Source organism: Rissa tridactyla, chromosome 3, assembly GCF_028500815.1.
Source record: "Rissa tridactyla isolate bRisTri1 chromosome 3, bRisTri1.patW.cur.20221130, whole genome shotgun sequence".
Classification (NCBI taxonomy): Eukaryota; Metazoa; Chordata; class Aves; order Charadriiformes; family Laridae; genus Rissa; species Rissa tridactyla.
The window spans coordinates 55462331-55485296 of NC_071468.1; the positions used below are offsets into that span (position 1 = coordinate 55462331).

At 44.0% G+C, this 22966-nt stretch overlaps 1 protein-coding gene across 3 annotated transcripts in view; it reads left to right on the forward strand.

The window, feature by feature from the left end:
• SASH1 (SAM and SH3 domain containing 1) overlaps positions 1-22966 on the forward strand; it is a 570737-nt gene that overhangs the window by 424775 nt on the left and 122996 nt on the right. Inside the window, exon 1 of one of the 3 annotated variants that reach the window (XM_054194901.1) lies at positions 20000-20144. The exons of the other annotated variants lie outside the window; for them this stretch is intronic. Coding sequence (XP_054050876.1) covers positions 20043-20144 — 102 coding nt within the window. The 5' untranslated portion in view covers positions 20000-20042. Of the gene's footprint in view, positions 1-19999; positions 20145-22966 lie in introns of those variants that run through there. 3 annotated transcript variants of the gene reach the window in all.

Sequence of the window (22966 nt, forward strand, 5' to 3'; positions counted from 1 at the left end):
AAAATGAATTCCAAAAACTTTAAAAGTACAAAGTATGCTTTATAGCGTATAGTACTTTACAGCATATACACTTTATAATAGATGGTATAAAATCAAGTTTAAGATTCTTAATTCCTAGAATTACGTGTAGAAGTGAACCAAGTTATTTTAAAAGTTCCAGTAGAGACTCTTGTTCCCGCTAAATAATCAGGTTTCCCCTAGTGTAATCATCTCATATTTTGTCATATTATACTAATACATGAGAATTTAAAATGAAAGAAATAAAAATCTGGACTGTTCAGTTCCACTGTTCCTTCCGTGGCGATAAATACAGAATGCATCCCCATTGAGAAGTACTGAAAATATATTTTCAAAGTCTGTACATTTTCAGAAGACTCATTAGGGAAAACGATGTTGACAAAAATAGGACTTGAGTCATTCTGGTTGGTGAAGACTTGGCTATTTGCATCCCTTGCTGTATCAGTGGGAACCGCTTTGCCCTAAAGGGACTGAAGCTAAATGTGTGTTTCTCTGAAAGTAGACGAAGTAAATAAAAAGGAAATACAATGTAGTGGCACTATACATTTGCTTTAAATGAATTTGAAAGATATCACTTGAACACTTTATGAAAGTATAACTACAGAGGGAGGATTTTAAGTGCAGATTGTCTATTTTAAGAGAAAATAATAAAAAATTAAAGGTACTGGGCTTTATTCTCTGTTCTTCATAAAATATGAAGAACATCATTTTTAATACTTTCAATTTTCTTCCTCTTATAGTCTGTTGTAAATAGGCAGTATCCTTGATCTTAGCAGCTCAAGCTTAGGTTAGGCTTCCCGATTAATGAGAATTCTTCTTTAAGCAATACTGTCCAATACATTTTTGGTATCTTTTTATACCAGGTGGGTTTTTTTAGTATTTGAAATATGCTGAAATTGTATATTCATGCACTGTAAAATCCCTGTTTTCTTCTCCTAATCTCCATTTCCATTAAAAAAAAAAAAATTGTGTCCACATAACTTCATGTGTTTATAGAGTGGCAAGGAAATGCCAGCTGTCATAAATTCTTAGGCTGAAGGTCTTCCAACTGAGCTAGCACTAACTCCCAGGCAGTTGTGTTTTTTTTTGAAGGACACGTTTTGTAGACCTAATAACTAGGCCGCTAGGTTATTTAAGGTGTTCTCCTCTGGACTCTTCTTAATTGATTCAGATCGGTTTTGAAGTGCAGTGTCAACAATGAGTCTCATAGCCCAGCTGATGGAGGTCTTGCAATGCTGAGGAGAGCAAAAGATTTATTTTATGAGCCGTCTGTTAGTAAATCTTGATATAATGGTTGCTTTCCTATGACAGCAAGAAAGAAGTTGACTCATGTTCAGCCTGCAAATCCTTTTGTGAGAACTGCCGCAGGGCCAGCTGTCTCCCAGCTCCTGCTCATCCTCCTAACTTATTTCTTCCCAAGAGAAGTATTTTGCAACAATATGTCCTTTTTGCGCACTGCCTTCTGTTTGTCTTAGCCTGTTTCTCCAATTTACGTATCCATCTGTTTATCTAATCATGCTCTCCGATATGCCTGCAGCTCCTTCTAACTTTGTGCAATCTGAAAACTCAGAAATCAGGCTGCATCATCCCCAACGGAGGCTGGCCTACGACATGGTCCTCTCTTACTCACTCATGGTTTTCAGTGCTTTCTGTTGGCCTCTGCAGGCTCAGGCACTTCTTGCAGATTGCTGCTGAACATCGTGATCTGGAGAGGCCCTGAAGATCCTCAAAATGAACGTCTTGGTCACAACTCTCAAAATGCGAACAGCCCCTAAACGAGTATGCTGTAAAAATATTGAATAGTGTCAAAATGTCTTGATGCATCTTTCCAATTTGATGAGGAACCACTGATAAATATTCTTTGATATGGTTTACCTGCCATGGTGCACTGACATTTCATGCAGACCGTTCTCCTCATGAATATGCCATGTGAAGCAGCGTTGGGAGCTGTATGAAAGTGAAGATAGATCTTGCCTGGTTCCTTCTTATCTGTAAGGTATATCATTGTACTGTTGAACAAAAATTAGCTTTGTTTCGCAATAATTTACATTGTTTCTCACAAAGGCATGTGACCTTGAAATCTTTACATGCTCACAAATAGCTTATGTGATTCTTTGCTCCCGAGCATTTTTTCCTGTAAATTTAGGTCAGACTGAAATGTCAGCGGGGCCCCTGTGAAACCTACTTTCAGACCATACAGACGACTCAGGTGACCTCTCTGTGGGTGGGTAGGGCTCTGTTTCTCTCCCTGTTTCACGCCCAGGCTGCATCTGCAGTGGCCACCTCTAGCCACTTTCTCTCACCTACATACCAAACACACGCTTAGTGGCCTGTGCGTTTTGTGTCTCGGCAGCATTTGGGTAGTTATGTCTTTCTGGTTACCAGCAGGTCCTGCTTTGTGTGTTCAGGAATAATTATTATTCACCCTGCTTTATACCTGATTTACTCATCTAGAGTAGGTGTTCAGCAGTACTTATTTGGCCCAAAACTCTCAACAGGGCTCTCTGCTCTGTCTTTCCAGAGTTTGGAACGAGCGTAGGTTACCTTTGAAATAAAACTGCAGGCCTCTCCCTTGCCTATCATTCCCAAACAAGCTGTACCTTTTCTGTATTAATATTTCAGTTGTGTGAATTTGCAGCAAGTTTCTGTTACGCCAGTTAAATCCCATACTTTATTATGCATTAAGACTTCCAGTTCCTCCTATTTTATTCCTCACAGCTCTTTTATTAGCACACAGGCTTTTAATACATTCGGCAGACTGAGCTGCTATTTGTTCCTCTCCCTCTTGTGACCTTACAGTGAACCCCAGTATCTCTTTTCGCCTCTTCTCTCTTCAGAGTTTGTGCTCTTTTTTTTCCTCCTTTCCATCACTTCCCTGGGTTTTGACCGTTGTCTGCATTGTTTTGGTTGAGAGGGGAGAATTTAGTTCACTTTGTTGTTTTCTGTCTTTCTTCGCTAGATGGATAACAGCAGAATAGCAGGGAATCTGTCGTGGAGCCATTATCCCGTGATCAAAGAAGGCAAAGCACTCTTGGCAGCATCCGCTGCAAAGCTTCTGCATCCAGCTCCAACGTGTGTGTGCGCATGCAAGCACGCACGTCCACGCGTGCCCTTCTCCTCTGCCTGGTCTTTTGAACTAGTTTGGTAGTGTCTAAGGTGATGCTTAGTGAGTCCCTGCACCTTCTCCCTTATCTCGATTATTGTCTAAATTTGTCCCGCTTTCCCTAAGAATCCATGGGGTTTTTTCTGTGCATTTCCTGCTCTGTTTTTTGAAGTAAGAGAAGCTTTTTGCCCCTCCTGATAAGAGGCCAGAACTATGGATGGAGGGAGGTTACTAAGGTGGCTAAAGACATAGAGAGGAGCAGGAGCACTTCCCACTCAGGCAGGGGGTGCCTGGGCTGCTGGTAAATTGAAGGGCAAACAACAGGCAAGGGAAGACGCTCAAAACCCTAACAAAGGGAAACAAACTTCTAACTATTTAAAAAAAAAAACAACTTGGGAGAAAAATCCTGTACACATAAGGGCTTAGAAGTCTTAAAAGAGAGTTTGTCATTTCCTTGAAAATGTTGCAGCCACCTTGTTCTCGATTGCTTCTTCCTCTTCCCTTCAGTGACCATGCAGTTTAGAGCAGTGCACGTGCATTTGAAGGCATCTATGCTACTTAGTCACCTAACTGCTAGGACTTTGCCATGTTGAACTGACTACTAAACTGCCCCAGAATAACTAATTATCCCACATACCTTTTGCTTGCGACAGTTCCTACACATTAGCTGGGGCTTCCATTAGTACCTACCATCATTTAATGGCATATTCTGCATGTGTAACCATTGCTCTGGTACCGTAACTTATCTAGTTAGTTTCAGACTCTGGTTGAAACTCAGCAAAAGTGATTTGCAACCTTTCTGTATTCCTAAAGATGTCTAGGCGTGGATGCAAATTGGTGTGGTGAATTTAAGGCTATTAAAAATTAAGAAATTTTCTTAATTACTTTGTAAGGACTCCATTAAGACACTTAGTAAGGCCTCAGAAGTCCATGAACCACAAGCTGAAAACCACAGCTTCAGAAACAATATATTAGGAATTAACGGTGAATTCACAGTGGTTTTTACCTGTATTGCTGCTAGTAAATAAGAGAAAGGCATCTGCTATCTATTTAAGCAGTGAAGATGAGCAGTAGAAGTTTCAAAAGCGATTAGTTTACTCCACTGATATCAATATGGAAAGGACTTCCGGAGCTAGATTATTCTAAATGTCTCATTTCTCTTTCTCCCCTTTCACCATATTGGCATACAGCTTTCAATATGGGGAGGTAAGATGAAATCCAAAAAGATGTGAGAGCCTGAAATGAAGAGAGATAAAACTCTATCGCTATGATTCTTATAAACCTAGATTAGTGTGGTTGTAGTTGAATAATTCATGATTCTTCATCTTTAGTACTGTGTCAGCAAATGATGGCCATGGGTCACTATGATACAGTGTCCACTACTTCTATAATTATCATGAATAAAATTTTACATAGAAAATACAGTTGAAATGTGACTGCCTATCACTGTGCTGCCTTCCAGAAAGATCACGGTGCTGATAAAGTTCTCCAGATGACTGTAATGTTTTTAGGTCTAAGATATCAAGTTTCCTTTCAAAAAGACTTTACTTTAAAAATATTTGATATTTCAGTTCAGTTTCTTGTGAAACTCTGCGTTTTGCATGCACTTGGTAGTACGGAAGTATTACTTTCCAGCAAACACTCCCACGTCTTCGCATCGTTCGGGACTTTATTACAGAGCATTTCCCCTTCCCAGTTACAAGAGTAAGCGTCTGCTTACAGCTGTGTATTTTCTGTGGTTGTTGCTGTAATGTTTGTAACAGGTCTATTTCCGTTATGCTTCATTGTATAATAGGTGTCCAGCAAAACAGATAATTTCCTAAGATAGCCATGCTTTCCTAGAGTCATGGAGCATGTGATGTGCAGCCTGGCCTGGTGCGTGGTTACTTACAGCGTAAGGAGTACGGCGTGGTCCAGTCGGCACTGCTCTGGACTGCAACTCAGGAAGACCCTGATTTCCTTTTTGGCTCTCTTGCTCGTTTGCTGTGTTTCCCATTGCAAATAACTTCATCTTTCTGCATCTTCACCCTCTATTTCTGACTCAGATGTGGAGTGAAAACACCCTTAATCTATATGCAGTGTTTAGTACAATAAGAAAGATGTTGTTCTTTAGATGAGGTGTCCAGATGCTTCTGTAGTAAACTCTAAATACATGCTAAATGCTAAATAATATTTGAAGAAGTAAAAAAACACGTTCAGAAGCTTGAACAGCATAAAAGATCTATTTGGGCAAACACTTGTTAGGAAAATTTTCATCATTGTCCCACTACCTGTCATTTCCTGGTCCTGAATTTATTCTTGCATTATTTCTAGATTTTCCAGGACCTTATGTGTAGACAAAAGCTCCCATTTTACTTTGTATGTTCCTCTGACTTCGGTAACTGTAACTTTGGTAAAATTGTCATTCCTTATTACTATAAGAATTGTAGTATCTTGAACTGTGGATGTCTGGCGTCGTGGCAGTTCAGGCAGTAAGAGCAAGTTGTTCAGAAAAGAGGGAGCTCCCTTTCACAGTTGCCAAAGGTAATTGTCAGCTATGATGAAGCCCAAGCACTGATGACTTTAGATTGAGTTTGGTTTTTAACACGGAAAATAGTCACACCAAGGAAAAAAAGCTCTTTTCAGAAGCTGTGGTTATTGCGTTATGTCCTTGTCAGCATTCATTTTCTGGATATTGTGCAAATTGGATTAGTTTTCAGACATTTTAAAGCAAGGATAAGCGGCTAATGCAGAGAGGCTGCAGGAAGGGAGCGCTGGGATTTCAGGGGAGACGTTGTTTCTGTTCAGTGCAGCAGGGAGAGCAGCCTGGCTCTCCCCGGTCCCCCCTGGGTTATAAAGGAGAAAGGAAACTTCTTGCTGCTCCTTTCCAGAAACGGCTCTTGTGCCAGGGGAAGTGAGTGGGAGATTTACGATTGGCATGGTACCTTTTGCAATGTGCAAAGCTCGAATTTACTGGGAACGGATTTAGACCCTTCTGGCAGGGAAATGAGATACTTAAAGTGTAAATTGCCAACTTGTATTCCGCTTTCAACATTTGTACTTGAGAGGAGGGAGTGTTTTCCTACCAGTGGAGTCTTTAGCTACAGTTATTGCACCTTCAAAGTTACAACAAACCTCACTCTGACTTTTGTGGCAAGGCATTTAGTGTGGAAAGGGTATGTATATTTCACCCTCTGATATAAAACACTAAAAATATTCCAAAAAATATTCCAAACTTTTCCAAAGGACTTCTGCAGCGGAAAGCACTAGTACAAAAAGTCCTTTGTTTCACAGGAGTGTCCAAACCTGTGGACTCGTGCTCTTTTTTTTTTCCTTCCAGACAGGTGCCATGAAGCTCTTTGACATTTGTAGAGCAGATGGGATGCCATTTTAGCATTGTATCTAATTGACAGAACCTTACTAACTCTCTCCATGCATCCTGCCTCGGAAAGTGTGGGCTGTGGAGTCTTTGAGAGCATTTTTTCCTCAGCAGCAACTTGCTTAACTCTCTTACTGCTGGGTGAAGAGGGAAAGCGATAACTTGCTAACCGGCCTGTGAAGCCTCTTGGGAGTTCATAACCCAGGGAAATGATTTCTTGCTGCTGTATTTGCCATTTTGGCTGGTTGGTCACTTGCTGTCGACTTGGCTACCATACATCGTATTATGTGTATCTGCAGCCACAGAAGTTATTGTGTGCATACATGTTAATGTAAATAGCAGTGTTGTCTGTCTGTTCAATCACATAATCACATACGTAATTGAGTATGTGTAGAATACATGAAGATGTCTTTGAAATGCTGTCTCTGAGGATGTGTGAAAGTACACGTCTCTCCATGCCTCCTCCCACTTTCAGGGTCCCAAAGGAGGGATTTTGCAAATGTCCAGTTTTAGGATTCCAGACACAGCGAGGGTCTGATTTCCAAAAGGTGCCTGTGAAGGTCTCAGAGAAGAACATAGCTGTCCCAATCATTTCTGATAATCTTGGCATGCCACCATCGTGCCCAGTTCTTGCACATACATGTGTCTCAGATGAAAAACACAGAATAACTGTTTTGAATGTAACTTCTGCTAAAGGTTGTACATTCCTTGGCAGGTCTGGTTTACACAAGAAAACCACATTTGCAATGTGCTTCCAGCACTTAAATCCCAATAGACACATACGCTTCCCCAGAAGCTGCTTCTTTGAAGAAAGCAGGCAATAATTTCACTTTTGGAAAGGTAGTTTGACTGTATTTTATGATGATTGTCATTGGATATGACCAAGAGGGGCAGAAATACCCAAACAAATATTTAGTGCATTTCAGTTGGAGTATAAATGAACTAATAAACCCCTTGCCCTTGAGCAGCTGTAATTTTTAGGATTATTCTTATGAAGCGTATTGAGTTTGAGATTCTTGGCTTCCTTGTGCAGCGGCCTGTCCCTCTGGCAACTGCCATCCTCAGCCATATCAGTTACATGCTGCCACAGCCACTCAAACATCTCGTGCAAATGCTAATCTTAAAAGCAGGCCAGGTGGTAGTAAACTCTGGGTGAGATCTTCAGGTCACTGTCAAAATCACAGGATTTACAAATAACCTGTGTAAAAATTCTCCAGTTCAATAGTTGTGTCAATAGTTGTTTCTGTGGCAGTGGCATATAAGGCATTTCAATGTGTTTTGTGGCATCCTTGATACCCATAAGTTCTACTTCTAACTTGTGGCATTGTATGTTGGCCCTTTGGCATGAATGCCTTTCGGATAGCCTTTTGAATAAATGCTGGCTGCTGTACGTAGAGCTTTCACGCTCTGGTTTTAAAGAATTAAAACACAAAAAAGTATTAAAAAAAAAAAAAAAAAAAGACCGGGAAGAATCTTAAGAGGTTATTTAGCCAACCCCAAGCCGCAGAACAGAATCAGTTGTACCAAAATAATGGGATGTTGGGAGACTCTCAAGAACAGGTTAGACAGTGATGAAGGCACCACACTGGCTCCAGGCAATCGATTCCACCACTTTTACAAACCTTGCAGTTAGAAAGCTTTTTCTAGTGTTTAACTGAACATCACCCCTGCTGCAATTAAACCTGTTCGTTCTTGCCCTATCCCCAGCAGATAGAGAAGTTTATTTTTCTTAGTGAAGCAAAGCTTTTACGTATTTGAAAACTATTATCCTATTCTCTGGATATCTTCTTTTGTCTTAAATAAGGCATCCTCATCCTTTCAGTCTCTGCTCGTAAACATCTCATTCATGGAGTTGTCTTCTTCATTTTCTCCCCTTAGTCCATGTCTGTCTTGAGGTCTAGGGCACGCTGTGTCAAAACACAACCCAGTAATCCAGCTGAGGGCTTGGGCTTGGAGAGCAGCATATAGCTTGCTACATGTCTTGCATGTGATTGTGTAACCTACTGGCTCTACCGGGTATGTCCTATTATGAGACTCTGCCACAAGATGACTTGTTTGATTCATGATCAGTAGTCATTTTCAAGCTCTCTGAGCTTTCTGTCATCTATAAAATTAGTGAGCATATTCTCTAGTCTACCAGCCAAGCTGTTAATTAAAATATTGAAGAACAGATCCCTGCAAAACCCCACTCAATATATTCTTTCACTTTGGCCGCCAACCACTGAAAACTAATCTCTGAAAGTGTTTTTTTCAACCAGTTGTGTACCACTTCATAATGGTATCAGCTGACTGTGTTGAAGAAGGTAGAAACCTTATTAAATTCAATACGTATTCCATCTGCTGCTACTTCTTATCCAGTCCCAATTATCCTCCAAGGAAGGAAATTAGATTGATTTGACACAATTAATTCTTGACAAATCCATTTGGCTGTTTTAAACTCTTACAGGATAATAAGGTGGAAAAAGAAACGTTATATAACTCGTCTGTGTATCTTTCCAGCCCTGCGCTTGCCTTCCCTTCGCCTTCTTGAACTCTCCTCTTCAGGAGTCCTCATTTGTAATTACCACGGTGGAGGAGTGAGAACAAGAGATGGAGGCAGCAGTCATTATCACTGCCAAAATCTTTGCATCTCAAAGCCAAGCCTGGGCATTCTTGGATGAACGTGAACAGGTTAAGCCTATTTGAAACCACCAGGCACACTAAGTAGCCTCTAAAACTGTTCAGCCCTTTGACACGGACAGGAATCGTCCCTCATATGCAGAGCCTGTTACAGTTGTTTCTCATACATCCATATAAAAACAGTTCAGCTATTTAACCTCTGTTACCTATATATATGTGCACACTTCTTTGGGAAATAGTAGGTGCTAAAATATTTTAAAACTGTTTCTCCCTTGCCAAAATCTTTGGATTCATTTGAACTTGTTAGAGATCGGGATAATATTGTGCATGTTTGGAGGTGCTGTGAATAACTAGGTTCTTTGAATTCCCTTCTGGTTGCAGACAAACGTGAACAATAACTGGGCAAGTATAGGCAATAGAAGGCGTAAGTTTAAATCATGTTTGATACATTGAAAACTTCTTTAACTACCCAACAAAACAATTGTATTTCCTTTTCAACATAAGTAGTCCGTGTCTGTTAGTATAATGCTACCTGGAAAATGCTAGGAAATAAAAAGGTATCACGACATTTGGAGAATGCTTTTAAGAGGTACGGAATTTGTCTTTTTGGCAAGTCAAAATGTAGTCTTTTCTTGGCTGTATCTGCTCATGCAGTTTACATATACAAATATAGTAAGTAAATAACAATAAACAATAAGTGTAATAATGATTTTTTTCTCTCCGGGAGTTTTAAATTTCTCTATGAAAAACCTGAAAGTTGGTGAGTAATGAAAATAGTCTAAATGAGGCCCAATACCTTGCTGGCATCTTACCACATGCTTACGTATTCCCTAAATGCCACGTGTAATCCTGGGGAACCGAAGGGCCACATGGGCTTTCCGGAATTCTTAGGCAATTGCCCAGGTAGCGTACCCCTTAGAATTATCCATTAAATACACCCATGCAACGCATGTGAAATTAAGTCATTGATCGTATCTAGCCCAGAGCCTTGTGAGCTGACCGCCTGCCCCTGCTGCTGCTTCCTAAATGGTGGAGATGGCAGATAATATAAAGTGACTCCAGAAGGTCACCTGGCTTGCCCCCAAGATACAGAGTTACTGCTGCTATTTCTTATATTCCCCTCACCAATACAGCAAATTTATTTCGTTCCTTTTAGTCCACTTTCACATATTTTGTCTCAATGACAAATAGCTATGACTTCTGAAATGACCAGAACTTCTTTTGTATATACAAATAATGTCATCGTTTTAGTAGCCAATATTTCAGGGCTTAAAAACACATCAATTTATCTCATTGCCCCGAGTTACACCCTCTTGAGCTTTCTTTAGCAATCTGACTTTCCCCTTGGTGTTTACACACCCTTCGTGCTTTCAGATAATCACTGCATCCTTTCCAGTTCCTTTAACCTTCATCTAGCCAAGCAACAGTTGTTTGTTTGAATTTGTTCTCATAAATCACATCTTCCCACAGAAGTCAAAAGGAACGTGTGAGGCACTTCTGGGATCAAGTGTATTAGTAACTTTCAAAAACCCAAATCTCAATTACTTTTTGTTAGGCTTATGTTGCTATAGGATACACATTGTACTGAAGAAGTGTATTTGGCCATCTTCAAACAGAATTGCCTAATTATTAAATCCTGGCAAATGAAGGTTCATTTTTCTGAGAACTAGAGATACCAGCCTACTCTACGTATACTTCCTTGTAAAAATTGATCAATGTGGAGCCAATGCAGTTAGCTCATTGCCCTCGAGGGCTGTTGTATCATCATCGATGCAGTTGGTTGAGTTGTGGAGGGTAAATTCCTCCCACTCACACCACCGCAGTCACAATAATCCTTCTGTTCACAAACTTCCCAAAATATTTATTGAGAGAATAGCTTGGAGGTATGTTTTCAGCAATGCTTAAGCCTGTTTTCACTTGTCTTTCTTGCTTGCTTTTTTTTTTTTTTTAATTACATTTTGGGAATGGGTTGGCTAGTGCTTGAAAGCTGGAGTTTCAGATAGAGGGCTTCTCCTCGCTTTAATTAGTTTGACAGGCACTTCTGCTTTCCAGTTGAGTTGCCCTAACTGGAAGCAGCTGCTCTTTGGAATTACTCCCCCTCCTCGCTGTGTTACAGAAGTAATAAGTGTCTTGTGCCCCTTCAATGAATTTATGGATGTAAAATGCACCGTTCCAAGGCTTCGGGTGTGCCTGGCTGCAGAGAGATGTTTCTCTCCTTTCTCTGTTACTTAATGAAGTTTTATGAAGTGAAACATGTCATTAACAATATAGGCAAAATGAAATGTACAGATCGGATATGATTCTCCACTTCCTTGTTAACTCTTGTTAGTGAGCATAGAGCAGGTTTTAATATATTTTTCCATGGCAATTTGAAACTCTGAGTTGAGAAAGAAAGTCTTGAATGATTGCACAGCGTGCAAGGTAGTGAAGAGTAAAGCTTCTCCAGAAGAGCACAGGCTCTGTGAATCAAGCTCATGCCTGTGTTTACAGCCACAGATGAAATGAATACTTATCATCTTGACTACATTGACAGAGTCTTGTGAATGCTCATGATTTCATCACTGGCTTGATGATTTATTTAACATCCTGCCACCTGGAGCCAAGTGATGTAAAAATCTGAATTTGCTGCTGTTTTTTTTAATAATGGAAATGTAAATTCTAGCTTTTATTTCCCAACAAAAGTATGAAAATGTGACCTAAGCGCACCCTGATGACTCAGACAATTGAAGCTGAAGCACTCCAAAAGTCTTACTTTAAAAATTCCATTATATTTAAACACAAGTGTAATTTTCAGGTGCCTGACATCTGTGAGTTTTGAACACTTATCATTACAGCAGAAATTGCAACACCACGTGTAACACAACAGCTTGCCTACTGCTTGCTAGTCAACTGCTGTTTGTTTTTCCATAAATTATCTCTTAATGTACACGTCTGGGCTTGTTGGGTGGTGCACGGGTCAGTTAATCCAGGGGTGCGACTCCGAGATGGGGAGAACACCTGTGTTTTGGGCTGATCTGGTACTGGAGGGAATGGGCAGGAAGCATTTAAAAGGAAAGGTAGGGTAGCTGTTTGAAAAGTGAGAGAAGACTGAGTGCTCTGCATCCATCAGATCCCGCTGATGGGAGCCGTTTCCAGGGATGGAGGCGAGAGGAAAAGCTCTGGCGATTGAGCAGGAGTTATCCCAGTAGAAACTGATCTGAAAGAAGAGCTTGAAGCTAGTACGTTCTTCCCAAGTGGCTGCAGTAGGGAGAACTGACCCTAGGCTGATCTTTGCTCACCTGTAAGCAAACATCAAATGGTCACATCTGGTCTATTATCTTCACCTGTGGCTAGCTGAGATCATCATTTGGTTGGTTGGTTTCTGCATTAAGTAGGCCCACCTACTCCTTCACTAATAATATATCTATGTGACTTGGGACACAGGCTTAAAAAGTGCCAAGTCTGAGCTCAGTACTGACTCCTTGTAGGACTGAAAATTGGGCTTTGGTCGTGTCTGCTTGCTGCTTGTTCACAACGGTGGTGTGTTAACTTTTAAAGAAACAGTTGAGGAAATAATTTGTATTCTGTTATGTTTTAGGACAATATTTAATTGGTAAATTGGGAGCAGGTGTTATGTGGAGTGTAGGGGAGGTGACTTGTGGGTGGAAGTGGTCTGTTCTGTAAGAAAAAGCTAAGCAGCTCTTCCTCTTCTGTTTTCTTGCAAGTCTCTACCATTGGCATGTTTGTGTCACGTGTACTTTGCTGTAATATTTTGCCAAGGGAAGCTGTGTAAATTTTTGTCTCTCTTGATAACAAGAAGATAACTTTTTTTTTGAGATCTACATTTTCATTTCATAATTGGTTGCTTTTACAAAGGTATTTGTGTAAGCTCTTGGGTTTCCTTTTCCGGAAAGTATTGCTTTTAGGAAAGATATTTTCCCTTTCAAAGGGAGATGCAATAAACATCTTCTCTGAGGTGTATCCATTCTTATTTCAAAAACTTGAGCTGGTCGCAAAGTGAGCTGTAATAAAACAGTCATTGTGTGAGCTTGGCCATCTCTCTAGGTGCTCCTCCCACCTCACAGCAGCCAACTTGGTGTGATATTTACATCAGCGCTGAACATCTCTGAAATACTCAGCTCTCACACGCTACTAAGTTGTACCTTATTCTTGGCTGGTTTTATGATGCGTTTTGGGATGAGATCATCAGACTCCTTTTCGTTAGTAATTCACTAAAGAGTTTCAACAAAGGAATCAAAGGACACCGCGTTTGGAAAAAGGAGAGGCTGAAAGTCTATTCCCAGTTCTGAGGCTTGCTTTTTCTCCTCTTCCACTTTCCCAGTTCTAAAATTATTTGGGATAAGAGCAGCCAGAGGACATTGAGCTAAATAGTTCTGTCTCTGTGGATTTACAAAAAAAGGTTTGTATGCCTCCTTTTTAGCAGATGCTTATGAGAAGAATATAAGAAGTTTAGCAAGCTCCTGTGAATGACAGTGTAGAGACTTCCCCTAGACGTCTCAAAGGACACTGAACTCCTGTCTGAAAAATTAATCAAGGTTTATAAAACATTTTGTAAAAAGCGCTGCAGAAAACTAATAGAAAATCATAGAAGATTAAAGATCATCTAGTTCCAACCCCCCTGCCATGGGCAGGGACACCTCCCACTAGACCAGGCTACTCAAAGCCCCATCCAGCCTGGCCTTGAACACTTCCAGGGATGGGGCAGCCACAACCTCCCTGGGCAAGCTGTTCCCATGCCTCGCCACCCTCACAGTAAAGAATTTCTTCCTAATATCTAATCTAAATCTCCCCTCTTTCAGTTTAAAACCTCGTTACCCCTCGTCCTCTTGCTCCACTCCCTGATGAAGAGTCCCTCCCCATCTTTCTTGTAGGGCCCCTTCAGGTACTGGAAAATGATTGCTAACTATTTAAATGTTGACAGGAAACAACAAAGTATCAAAGCTGGCTTTGCCATGCAGCTAGAGAAGAGGGGATGCTGAGTTTGGGTGGAGAAGGCAGAAATAAGTAACATGGAGAAGCAAGAGTCTTAGAAAATTTTGGAAATTGTCCAGAGAGTGCCTGACATTGCAGGAGGCAGATGGAGTCCATGATCTGCAGGTGGTTTTGGAGTGGCGTGCTGCGCACCTAAGCAGGATCACGGCTGTGGTGTCCCTGGGAAAGTGTGCTCCTTGCTGATCACACTCCGGCTCCCGGAGCCCCTCGGCTGGCTGAGCCGGCGCTGCTGCCTCACAGTTAAGAAAGGTAGTGCTGTGCTCCATGGCGGGGAGGGAAACTGGGCAGGATACGAGAGGCCTTTGTGGAGCGCATCTGCGGGCAGGAAGGGAGGATGCAAACTGTTCCTTTCTCCTTATGACTCAAAAGGTATCCTTCCAGAAGGGCTGTGATCCTTGCTTCGTTTATATTTCTTCTCCTTATACGATCTGTCATGCGAAGTCACAGCCACTGTGTTTTAACTGAAGCCTGCCGAGCTTAACAGTGTTTGTGTGTCTACCGAGCGTGGTGCTAGCCTGAAGCGTTAACACTACTGGAATGATTTTCCTGGGCATGTGTCTCTCCCTCCTTATTTTTTAATCTAGTAGGCTACTGATATATAGGGGAGTGATGGATAGGGTGTAATGTGTAGACTTCAGACTTTTTATCAGAATAAAGCAATTCATTGTTCCTAACTGCTTTCTACTGATAGAATTTAACAGACTTAACTCCATCTGGTTCGTGTTGGGCATATTAGTGTACTGCTCCTGCTGTGGTGTGGTACTCTAGCCACAAGGCTGGCAATAAGACTGGGAGCTGACAGCTAAGCCTCTAAAAGAATAAATAATGATTTCTGAATGTACAGCAGAGAGTATTTGGTCTAAATACTGTCTATTTTAAAGCCACTGGATAAGTATTGTTTACACTGCTTTTAAAATCAGGAATATTTTCTGTAGTTATCTAACTAACTGGCAGAGGATGCTGAAACTTGGTCATTTCAGTCTGATGTGCAAATGCACATCATGGATCTAGTGCTCTTGTATAGTTTATGCCTGTATGTACTAAGAGGGTCTGAGACAGGAGGACAGCCTTTTTGGCAGAATGGCTAATGGGTTGGGTGTGTGGGTCCCCATCCTGCCCCACATGAGAGGCTTTCTGGGGTGGCTGCTAGCATGTCTGCTTCCTGACAGAGAGCAGCTGCCAGCTTCTTTGGCTGATACAGGTGATGCAAAGTACCCCACTCCGAGGGAACCCACTACCAGAAATAATAATCATACTTAAATAATTCTTAAGGAAAATACTTTAAAAATTAAGTAATAGGTGAGCATTCGAAGAAACGATGTTTTAGACGACTTTCAAAAAAATGTAGTGAGGACAATGAGATAAAATTGTTCCAAGATGGATTGTGATAAGGTAATGGGATGGAGCCTGCAACCAGTGAGGGCTGCAGTTCCAAACAAAGGCTGTGATGTGAAACTCTGCACCTTTCAATTTGATGACCTCCACCAAGGGAAGAGAGGGAGAGAGCAGAAAGGAGATACAATCGCTGCTAATAACATGTTGCATTGTAATTTGCTTGTGTTAAGAGTTTTAGTGCTTTTGCAGGTCACCTGTAGGAGCTAGCTGGAATTTTTATTTCTCCCTTCCCTTGCACCCTCTGTGCATACAATGGCTTGCTTATGTGTTTCTCTGAAGCTTTGATGTTCTGATTTAAACTTGATCTACTGGGCAGGGTGGTGTTCGTGATGTTGAGAAACCTCATGTGTTTTGTTCACGCATGCAGAGTTAATTGCCAGGCCTCTGAGCAGGAAGCCATTTCCCTCAGGTCATCTGCCAGGAACCCGTGAAGTTTGGTGTCCATTACACTGTGGGGCACGATCCACTTTCCAAGGCAACCTCATCTCTCCCGGCCTCTTGCATGTAGTTTAAAATTTATATCAAAGTGCTTGGGGTTGTTTGTGGTATAGACTTCTTGGATTAAATGCCTTTTACGTGGTTGCCAGCAGTTGTGGTAGTCTGGTTCTGATGGTGCGCATTGGCTTTTCCGGTTCATTTTGATTAATATTTCAATTTTTCACTATCAAATGCTTTGTTGAAACCATTGTGTCACTTTTGTGTGCCACTGTGGTGAGATGATACACAATTATTTGGGACAGAAAGATTGTAATCTTTTGTCTTAATGACTCAGAGGTTTGCATTTGAGGTTTGTGCTTTTCACAGAGAAAGAGTTTGGCCTGGTGAAGGCGATCTCCCTAAACCCTCAGTAAAGAAAGGAGAAAGATGAGCTTCTCTATGGCCACCTTAACCTGGAGCTAGGATCCTGCTCTGAGTATCCCTCTAGAAGAAAATCCGTCTCTCTTGAATACAGAAGAGTACTCCCCAAGTTGGTTAATCCTGCCTGGTGTGTAGATGTAGGAAACTTATTAACTGCACGCCCACATGTAGCTGATGGCGCGATAGGAGGATGCACTCACATGCACGCTGCATCTGCTGTAACTGGACGAAACTAGATTCACCACATACATGTTGATCGTTTCCCTCTCCTGTGGAGAGATTTGCAGGAGAACAACCGTGGGGAGCTTTGTAGCTGCTCTGTGGAAGGACTGTCCACCCAGAGTGAATGTGAGGGCAACCATGATCCCACGTACTGCGGGTGCGACACACTGGGGAACGGTATCAGTATCGCTGCCCCACTGCCTAGTGCTGCCCACAACAGCCCTTTTCCAAGACTTCCAAATGTTAAGCGCCTGGTCAGAGGTCCTGTGAGATGTCCCAAAAATCTCAGAAAATTGACAGGATTTATTTCTTACCAGTAGTGTACAGAGGTCCAGTACAACATGCTTCTAGAACGTGGTCTTTTGTGGATACTTGAGTTATTTTCTAGACAACTACAGATAAAAATGCAAAGAAAATCTGTATTCTAACATGCTAAATTTCAATGAATTTGTAATTCTGTAGTAGCAGTTGTAACACAAACCAAATACTGCGGTTATAGTTGGGCTTCAAAACCCTTGTAAGGCCTGAGTTTCTGCTTGTTCTAAAACTCACATACTCTTGTTGCAGGTGTTTTCTGTAAAATGCCCCTGGGACTTATTACTGCAGGACATTGGCATCATTAAAATAGAGGAACCCTGTGATATCTAGAAGGAGAGGGGGTCTATCTGAGGGAAGGAGAGCTGGGAATATTTTAGCATGTCATAGTCATTGAATGTCTTGGAAAAAGGGCATCTTGTGACCGGCTGAAGATGAATAGATATTATAATTGCAAGACCATACAAGATGGTAGCTATTGTAAACTGCCATGGATTTGTTGCTATTCTCTCGTGTTGATTTGCTGCTTAGAGCAACTGTTCCTGGAGTCAAGTGATTTTGCAAGATCTTTTTTTCCTTATCTCCTTTTTTTAAAAATCAAAGGCTGCTCTGTGGCTCAGATAAATTAAAGTCAACCGGCTGAGGGGAAGACTGCCTCAGCCATGCGTCACGTTCCTCTGATGAAAACTACTGCCTGCACAGAAGGCGGTGACATAATGGCTCAGGAAGTATCTCTTGGACCACCACAATTTATAATCTAGTTTCTGTTACCTGCACTGCACCGCTGAAAAGTGCAAATAGTCAGGACCTGCTTCTTGTAAGTAGTGTAGTCATCACTGCGCGGAAGCAATGACCTCCATGGGCAGGGAGGGGCAAGGCAAGTGGGAGCGCTGCCCCTTGCACCTACTTGATCTTAATCTATTGCTGCCTGAGTCAGAACAATGAGGGTTTTTTAGACTTTGTGCTGCAGTTGTTGGGTTTTGGTTTTGGGTTTTTTTTTAAACATGCCTCCAAACTGTTAAAAAAAAATAAAAGTACAGAGGACAGCGTGCACAAGAGGAGCCCAGAATATTTAAATCCTGAGATCAACAGTGTGCCTTGTTCAGATATTTTGAAAGCAGGTTGACATTACTATTGTAAGAGGTTCAACATGGATTTCAGAGGGTCACTAAGTAAATTACCCCTGACTAATTAAACCAGTTTTGAGTTATGCAAGCCCTCTCAGAGCACTGAGAGACTTCACTGGCACGCCTTTATCCTCATACTTCATAGCTTATAGTCGCATACATTTAAAGGTCAATTAGTAGAGATTTTATACCCCATTTAGGCCTTTCATTATACCTCATTACTAGTCAATAATATGATGAATTACATAGGTGCATGATGTGCACCCTAAAGAAGGGTCAATAAAAGTGTGCGTATTTCCACATGATCAGTGGTTTCTTTACCACTTTCTCTCAGCATAGTTTTCTTTTAGTTTTTCTACCTGTGCCCCCCCACCACCTCCTTTTCTCTGTTCTGTGTGTGCTATTTGCCACTCCAGCAAAAGCTGCAGTAACACAGCGCTTAGAAAAGTCACATCCCTTTCTTTGTGTACCAGTTGCTGAGAAAGGAAGCGTTTTGACCAGCTTTTCTCTCTGGTGCCAGCCTACAAAGTAAAATAATCAGTCTTAGCTTTGAGGACAGAAAAAGAGCATTGCTGGGAACATGGAGAGGAGATGAGGAGCACGTAGTCACCCCACTTCTACTTTATGCCTTCTCCAGAAACTATTTTTAGCCCTGCTGGCAAACGGTGTCATTTGTTGCTCGGCTGCTGGTGCCGTGCAGTGGGTGCGAGCTGTGTCAGCTGTGGGGCCAGCCACAGGGCTGGGGGGAGCCTGGTGCTGGGAGACACCGGGGCTGAACAGGGAGCCTGGGGGCAGGTGGGGTGCACATGTAGCAGGCTAGGCTCTGGGTTGTGTTTGGGTGGTGCAGGGCACGTAACATCCAGCCTGGCAGCCAGCGGGGCTGGTGGGATGCTGGAGAAGCTACTATTTGCTTGAAGATGTGAGCTCTTGAAGGGCTTGGCCAATGCACGACAGCTGCATGTCCATGAAATACATCACTTTTTTAACCCCCCCTGCGCAGACAGGTGCTTCCAATAAACAACAGCTTGAAACGGTAGCTTTGCAAGATGCATCTAACCATTTCAAAGCAATAGGGATGAGCACTAAGAGTGGAGGATTTCCTTGTTGCTGGTCCCAGCAGAGGCTGGGAGCGAGGTGTGGGGTGGTGGGCAGCCCTGGGGTCACCCTCCCGCCCAGCTCCTGCAGGCCTCTGCCGCCCTGGCCATCCAAGGGCTGTGGGGTTTGCCCACTGCCATTTAACGTGCCTTCCCCAACAAGTGCTGTCCTGTGTGCACTCAGCTGTTTCCTAAGAAGGATGTAAGCGCATCCCTACTGCTGTCTGTAATTACTGATTACTTAATTTCGTTATAATTGGGGGGAAAGGGGGCAGTAATAGGAAGCAGGAGGTATTGATGGAGGCAGCGTTTCCCCAGTCCCTCCCCAAGGAGAGCTTTGCCTTCTACGAGGCGATCGGTGGCAGAGCCCTCCTCTCCTCAGGGGCAGAACGGCGCGGTCCCGCTACTTAAACTAAAAATGGGTATTAACCGGGCGCCTCTTCCCTTGCCGGCCGCTTCCCAGCCAGCCTTCCCGCGGCGTCAAGGGAACGCCGTTGACTTCTGCCGCCGCAGCTCCCGATGGTCAGGTGAGGCGCCGGTACCGGCTGGGGGGGGAGCCCGGTCAGCAACGAGCCCTCCCCCGGCAGCCGCCCGGCCCCAGTGGCCGCCCCCTCCCCGGGAGCCGGGGCCGGGACCCCGCCGAGGCGGCGCTGGGGCGGCCACGTGCGCCGGGCGAGCCCGCGGGCGGGGGGTGCCGGGACGTCCGGCGGCGGGGTGGGGGGGGCAGAGGAGGGGCTTTGCCGCCGGGTGGGCGCCCCCGCCGCGCCGGAGTGGCAGCGCCGGCCGGCCTGTGGCTGGGACGAAAGTTTGAGGGGCGGCGGGGCCGGGCCGCGGTGTCCCGGGGCGGGCCGGGCCGGGAGCGGGGCGGGGGGAGGCATGGCGGGGCGGGGCGGGCCGGCGGTGGCGGGGAGCCGGAGCTGATCCGGCGGCCGGGCCGGGGCATGGAGGGGGAGCAGGCGGGCGGCCCCGCCGCCGCTACCCCGGCGGAGAGCGGCACGTCGGAGGCGTTCGCCCAGCTGTGGGCCGACGTGATGGGCATCCTGGTGAGTGGGGCCGGGGCGGCGCCGGGATCGGGGGGGAGCTGGCCACGGGACGGGGCGGGCGGCGGAGCCCGGGACGGGACGGTGGATCCCCACCGGCCGGCACCTGCTGTGGAGCGTGGCCGAGGTGGAGAGGGGTGTGCGGGACGGGGCGTCCCAGGAAAACTTCATCCACGCGTTGTATCGCTGAGGGCTCCAGCCACGGCTCCGCGGCGAGCTCTCCGTGGTCTCCCGTCGGCTGTCACGGCGGGAGAGGTGTCTGGAGATCCGGGCTGCGGCTGTTTACTGGAGCCGACCGGCCCCCGCGCCTGTTTACACGCCCGGCGGCGCGGCTGTGGGCCGGTCCGTGGGCGCTTTGTTTCCTGTTGCGCCGGTATGCCGCCGGGTTCGGTTAAATTTTGGGCGAAAGGCCGGTTTTGTCGCCGCTTTTGCATTCCACGCACGTGTTCTCGGCGTGGGGTCGCTGCCGCGGGGCGCGGGCGGCCCGTGGGACCCTGTGGGGGGTGTCCCGGGTGCCGGTGTGGGAGCTCTTATTCCCGATTGGGTTTTTTTTTCGGGGGGGGGGGGGCGGCGGCAAACGAGTTGCTCGGTGAGGGCCCGTGGAGTTTCTGGGCTGATGATCTTCTGAGGAGGGACTAATCCTCGTAATTCACTGGTCGCAAACAAAAGCGATGGCCCCAGTAACAAGGGCTCAAGGAATTACGTTTAGTGGGCACGCAGCGTACCGACAGGACGGGCTGGATGGCAAAACAGTAAAAATACAGGAAGAGTCAACTCTTTATTTCTACTTGCAACGAGAGAATAATATTTACTTTAGGTGCAAGACGGTAATTACCGCAGAGGACTGCCACTCAGCAAAAAAACAAATACTAATGTTATATACATACCGGAGCTGGCAGTTTTCCAGTGACACAGGAATGTGGTAATCAACAGTGGAGTGCCTGTTTATTCACTTTAAAAGCAAATGAATAGGCTTGATACATATTAATTTTTGTTGTTAACATTTGACCGACAGACATTAAAGAATATTATGAGAAATACCTTTTGGAAAACTACTGCGGCATGTAACAAACGATAAACCCGTAGGATCTAATTCACAAATGTTATAGAATAGAACAGAGGATTTAATTAGCATCATGGGCTTTATTGTTAATATTCAAAGTAAGATTAAAAAGCCCCGCCTCATTCCTTTTCTTCATAGAAATTCTCCATTGACATGACATTCACTTTAATAGCACCCGGCTGTGTACACTCTTTCACTGTTAACGATTTTAATCTAAGAATGCAAGCAGAGTCAGTTCTGCCAGTTTGTAGGGAGCACACAGTTGGTACTTTATGAACAGCCTCTTTCTCTCTTTTTCTGGCAGGTCTCAGTACTGCATTTAGTAAGAGCAAAGTGCTATTGGATGCCTGGGAAGGAGTGTTGGAGGAGGCCAGACGAACAGCCTAGCGTGCTGGAGCTCAGTGCAGAAAAAGATCTGATTCTCACACAACTAATAATTTGAACAGAGTTCTTCTGGCTGTACAAGCTAGTTTCCTTCCTGGGAAAACAGAGCTCTTTAATTATTATTTGTCTTCTAATAAAACTAAGCTAAAGCAACTTCTCTTAGAGTTACAGGAAGGAATCATCTTGTAACTGTGAAGCTACTGGTTTGTATCGGTTACAAACATCACCTGGCACTTTTACCTCTCCTTACATCAGTGTTTTGTGTTGCAACACAATTACAAACATGAAAAGATACCCTTGTGGGTCTCAAACGATAACGTATCTGAGGGAAGACAGAAGCTCTTCTCACTGCAAGCTGTCCACTTTCTTCAGACTTAAGGCTTTTAGAGTTTCTAGTCTTTGTGGCTGCAAAATATGTCTTACTATGAACACTTACTTAGTGCTCTGTCCTTGTATTAAGTTAAGGATGAGGTAGCTCCAGTGCCTTTTTCACTGATGTCTCTTCGGTACATAGAGCTTTGTGCTTTTCAAACCTTTGTTGCAAAAGGCAAACAGTAAACTAGACAGTGGTTTTCAAATGGAAGTCTGTAGATGGTTCCTCATGGTCCATGAGGCCATGATAGTTGCCTGCAGAGCTGGCTTATGTCTTTCATATTGTCAATTAAGTGAGAGTATGGGTCTTAAATTCCTGGGATTTACAGTAATTCATGATGCAAAATGTTTAGGGAGGGCAGAGGTAGACACTGGAGGGATTCAGTGGGAGCAGCTCTATGAACCAAGAGGCTGGTACAGTGATATGCTGGTAGGTTGTCCCTGCAACAGCTTGAAAGCTACCAAAGGAATGCAATAGTAGGAGAGAAGAGCCAGGATCTTCGGAGGGGAAAACTAGTATGAGAGGAAGAAGGTGATCATCAAAAGTTTGTTGATCGAATGAGAGAGAGAAAATTACATTCCTAAGCAATGATCATAGGATGATGCAGGTTACAAAGGACCTCAGGTGGCATCTAGCCTGACCTTGAGCTGAAGCAGGGAGAGCTGTGAGGCCGGGTGAGGTTGCTTGGGGCTTTATCCAGTCAGGTCTCGAAAACCTCCAGGGACAGAAACCGCACAACTTCTCTGTGTGGCCTGTTCCACCGCTTTGCTGTCCTTATGGTGAAAAAGTTGTTCTTTGTAAAAATGATGAAATGTCTGATTCTGTCATGCTCATAGTGAGGAGTTACTGCAGTAGGGAGGAGGGAGGGGGAAGGCGTTGTCTTCCTCCCATTGGCCTTGCTGGAAGCCTTGTGGGGGCATGGTGGTGGCCATGATGGTGTCTCCTCTAGGTGCGGGTTTAGGGGGAAAGGCCATGCAAGTCAGCCCAGGTGGTAGATTCAGTACT